The sequence below is a fragment of the Quercus lobata genome, chromosome 2, assembly GCF_001633185.2.
Source record: "Quercus lobata isolate SW786 chromosome 2, ValleyOak3.0 Primary Assembly, whole genome shotgun sequence".
NCBI classification, from domain to species: Eukaryota; Viridiplantae; Streptophyta; class Magnoliopsida; order Fagales; family Fagaceae; genus Quercus; species Quercus lobata.
In genome coordinates, this window is record NC_044905.1 from 9462790 (window position 1) to 9467343 (window position 4554).

Consider the following 4554-nt stretch of genomic DNA (forward strand, 5'->3'; position numbering starts at 1 on the left):
TGAAGGAAACACACACACAGCAACGCACACACACACACAGCTGGGCAGCACACACACACGGACACACACAGCGACAGCACACACACACACAGACACACACAACAACGCACACACATGCACAGCAGCGGCAGCAGCAGGCACACACACACACACACACGCAGCAGCACACACACACACATAGCAGTACCAGCAACACACACACACACGCAGTAGCACACACACACACACAGAGCAGCAGCAACAACACACACACACGCAGCAGCACACACAGCAGTAGTAGCAGCAACACACACACACACACACAGCAGCAGCAGCAACCAACACACACACACACAGCCCCTGTTAAAGGGACACACACACAGCAACGCACACACACACACAGCAGTAGTAGCAACACGCGCACACACACACACACACAGCAGCACCAGCACACACACACACAGAGCAGCACACACACACAGCCCCTGCACAAACACACACAGTAGCACACACACACACACAGCCCCTGCACAGCCCCTGTATATGAGCAAAGTACACACACACACACAGAGCAACGCACACACACACAACAGCACCAGCACACACACACACACAGAGCAGCACACACACACACAACCCCTGCACAGACACACACAGCAGCACACATACACACACAGCCCCTGTATATGAGCAGAGTACACACACACACACAGAGCAGCGCACACACACACAACAGCACAATCAAAGCTTTAATACAATAAGGTTGAACACCACCTTTTTTTTTTTTGATGAACTGCAATTTCATTAAAAGACTAAGAAGGATTACAAGCAAAGGCATCTCCCTTACAAATTGCCTCAAGCGAGGGGGGGAGATTACCATCAGAAAAATAGAAGGGGAAAACAGATATACATATATAATGCAACAAGATCACATTGTATATAGTGCAATAGGATCACATTGTAGCAAAACAAAATGAATAGTGCAACAATATCATATTGTAGCAAAACAAAAATGAGTGACCCAATATACAAAACAAGTTTAAAGAGCTCTTTTAATCATATACAAAATAAGAGCATTGATAATGATAATAGTCTAAGAACAAGACCTTCGTTTTTCAAGGATTTCCATTTGGCATTGACGAATATATTCTTGCTGCAGTGGAGACAACATACTTACATCCATCATCATTAGCTCTTTTTCTTCCTTCAGCTTTTCCATTCTCAATTTCTCCATTTCATTTTCCTCCTTCATTCTTGCTATTTCAAGTTTTTTATCCTTAAGTTGAATTCGTGCCATATCATGCTCCTGGTCTACAAGACGTCCTTTCTCAATACACGCCATTTTCATCTCACTCATTTTTCTTCTTTCTTCCATCATGACATTCAATATGTCTTCTATATGTGAAGTCGTGCCTTCTCTGGACTTTTGTTTCTTCAATCTTTCTTTTTGGGCCTTCACCCCTAGTGGTCTCTCCAAGCTTACAATTGGAACTTGTGGAATATCATCATCCTCTAAACTTATTGACTCTAGATTAGAACGTGAAGATGGCTCAGATCTCCCTCTTTTTTTTGGTTGCTGACTGTTACCAATAGCCAACCATTTTGGTGAGTGCTTTAATAAATTCCAACAATGTTCATATTGAAATTTGGTATGCTGCAATACTTGATAGAGCTCTTTTGCTGCATTAAGCTGAAAAATTAACAAATAGTTTATAGTTACTATCTTGAAATAGTTGGAACAAATTAGCAAATTAATACAAATTTCTTTATAAGATGTACCTTGTCTTCATTAGTCTTACCACTTTCATTCTTTGATTCAATTTGTGCCAAACACCCACAAAACTTATTGGTGCAAAGTTGAATCGTTGACCATCGGTTCGTTAGAGAACTCACTGTACGCTCAGAAGTGAAGGTCTTCCATTGGTGGTAATACTCCCAAATTCTTGACCAATATGTTGTGCATTTTTGGTTAGTGCTTTGCACTGCATCTTGGTTGACATTGAGAAATGCGGACACAAGAAGCACGTCTTCTTGTATGGTGAAGTTGCTGCCACGTTGTAGTTTCTTAGCCGTGGATTCAACTTGGGGTGGAGACATTTGGCTAAATGCTTGAGCTTGTGGAACACTATCTTCACTTATACGTGAAGATCCTAACATATATTCATCATAACTATCTTCTAAAAGATTAGTGAAAGATGTGTCCCTTGGAATACTCGAATCCATTCCTAGTAACAAAAACAAAAACAATAATTTACATTAAGTTACACAGAAACAATAATTCTATAATGTGTAAGGAATCCCTTACATTCAGTTCATGGTTTATTGGCATCAAACTCCCAATTCTATCACAGTTTCAAGCAATTAACAATAATTTATCTCAATTACACAGAAACCATAAGGAACAAAACTACAATGATCGCCACATTCTAAAAAACTCAACCTCAAAGCTGTCTATAAATTTTTCATTCTTAACCCAAAATATTAACAGCACAAGAGATCTCACAATTAAGATTATACATTCAAAAACAATTTTCACAAAATCTCATGGAACCAAGCAACAGAAATTACCACATTCTAGAACTACACAACTCAATGCAACATGAACCATTAGATTAGTCACTTACATTTTCATTCATAGAATTGTTTACACACGCATTTCCCAGAAAACATTTTCCAAAAACCATTCCAACCACATAGATATCAAAAACCCACCAAGCAAAAATGACAAACATGCAAAACCCAATATGAATTCATCGATCAAACATCATTGCCATCACAATTTCAGCTACAAAAAAACCCAGAATTTAGATTCTCAATATTTCCACACCAAAAAAAAAAAAAAAAAAAAAAAAAAAAAAAAAAAAAAAAAAAACAGAGACATAATAAGATTAAAGTTTGGGTACCGATATTCAGATTCTCAATGTTTTTGTTTGGGGTTTTTTGTTTTTCTTGGTTTGGGTACCGATATTCAGGTTGAGATTAATTTATTGACTCTAATAAGATTAATCAATAGAAAAAATAGAAAAAAGATCAAGAACAGAGTGAAAGACAGAGACAAAAGAACCAAAAACCCAAAATCTAAACCCACATAACGGTGAAGAACAATAGAAAAGGTGAGCTTCAGAACTCGTACGATAAACTAATAAATTCAAAAATGACAAAAACCCTATTAAATCAAAATTGTGTACCGATATTCAAGGTTGAGCTTCAGAACTCTATTCTTCGTAGAGCATGGGGGGTTGAGGGGATTTTTTGACCCAACCCACCATGGTGGGTCAAAAATATTTCAACCCAACCCAACCCGTCATATAAGTTCAACCCAACCCAACCCAACCCACATGGGTCGGGTTGGGTCGGGTTGAACCCATGGGTTTGACAAATTTTTATGATTATTATTATTAAATTGAGTAGAAAAAAATGTATATACACTAATATATTAAAAAATCCTAAAGATTAGTATCAATGTAATTCCTTAAAGGCAAACAACACTAATGACTAAACAATAATAGTAATTTATTAGGATTTGTGTAAACTAATTGGCTTTTATATAGGATAGGAAGAATTAGCTATTTACAAATTTTATTAATTATATAATATATTATATATATATATATATATATATTAAATTAGTATTAGTAGAAAGAACTGAGGAAATGCTGCTCTACAATTTTTTTTTTAAATTATTAAATATAATATATATATATATATATTTATTAAATATATACAATTGATTTAAAAAAATTATTAAATATAAAATATATTTTAAATATATATTAAATATGGGTGGGTCGGGTTGGGTTTGGCGGGTTTGTAATTTTATGACCCAAACCCAACCCGACCCGCCATAAAAATTTTTTTTGTAACCCAACCCAACCCACCAAGCCTTAAAAACCGACCCAACCCGGTGGGTCGGGTTGGGTTGGGTCGGGTTTGGTGGGTCGGTGGGTTTTCTGCACACCCCTAATTCTTCGTCACAGGTGGTTGAGCGAACTTCGATTGAAAGGCACAGTGCGAGTTCTTTTGTGAAAGACACGGTGCGAGATTTTTGTGAGAGAGAGCAGCGACGAGGGTTGATTTCGTGAGAGTGGCGTTTTTGAAGAGAGGGAGCTTTCTGATGAAGAGAAACCAAACAATAGAGAAGAAGGAAAAACGTTTGGGAGAGAGAAAGAATTGTAAATTAAATGCCACTGTTTAATTTTTTAATATATAATAAGGGAATAGAGTTGCTACAATATTCTCTAAATTAAGAGAATTACTGTAGCAACTTCAAAAAAATATTTAGAGAACCTGTGCGTTTGGAGCAGCTGCTGGAGTGTGAACAGTGCTGTTTGGTGGTCCAAATTTGGTTTTACATTAGCTGTTGGAGATGCTCTTAGTGCTATAGTTTTTTTTTCTTTTATTTTCGATCCCCTTCCCTCATGGCCTTCTTCTTATTTTATACTATCCCTTTGCTTTCATCTTTGCCCTCCACATGTAGATTAGATTGTTGGTCTTGATTCCTGTCACATCAACACCTTCCTGAAGTCTTTGGAGAGTAGCTGTAAGGCTGAAAACTACTATTTAGGTATCACTTCC

General features: G+C 37.2%; 1 protein-coding gene across 1 annotated transcript; it reads right to left on the reverse strand.

Moving 5' to 3' along the window:
• Positions 1 to 1072: 1072 nt before the first annotated feature.
• LOC115958883 (glutathione S-transferase T3-like) lies at positions 1073 to 2202 on the reverse strand. Its single transcript, XM_031077146.1, has 2 exons — positions 1759 to 2202; positions 1073 to 1669 (listed from the first exon to the last, which is right to left on the reverse strand). Exons 1-2 carry the CDS (start codon positions 2200 to 2202, stop codon positions 1073 to 1075), a joined length of 1041 nt encoding a protein of 346 aa, XP_030933006.1.
• Positions 2203 to 4554: the final 2352 nt, after the last annotated feature.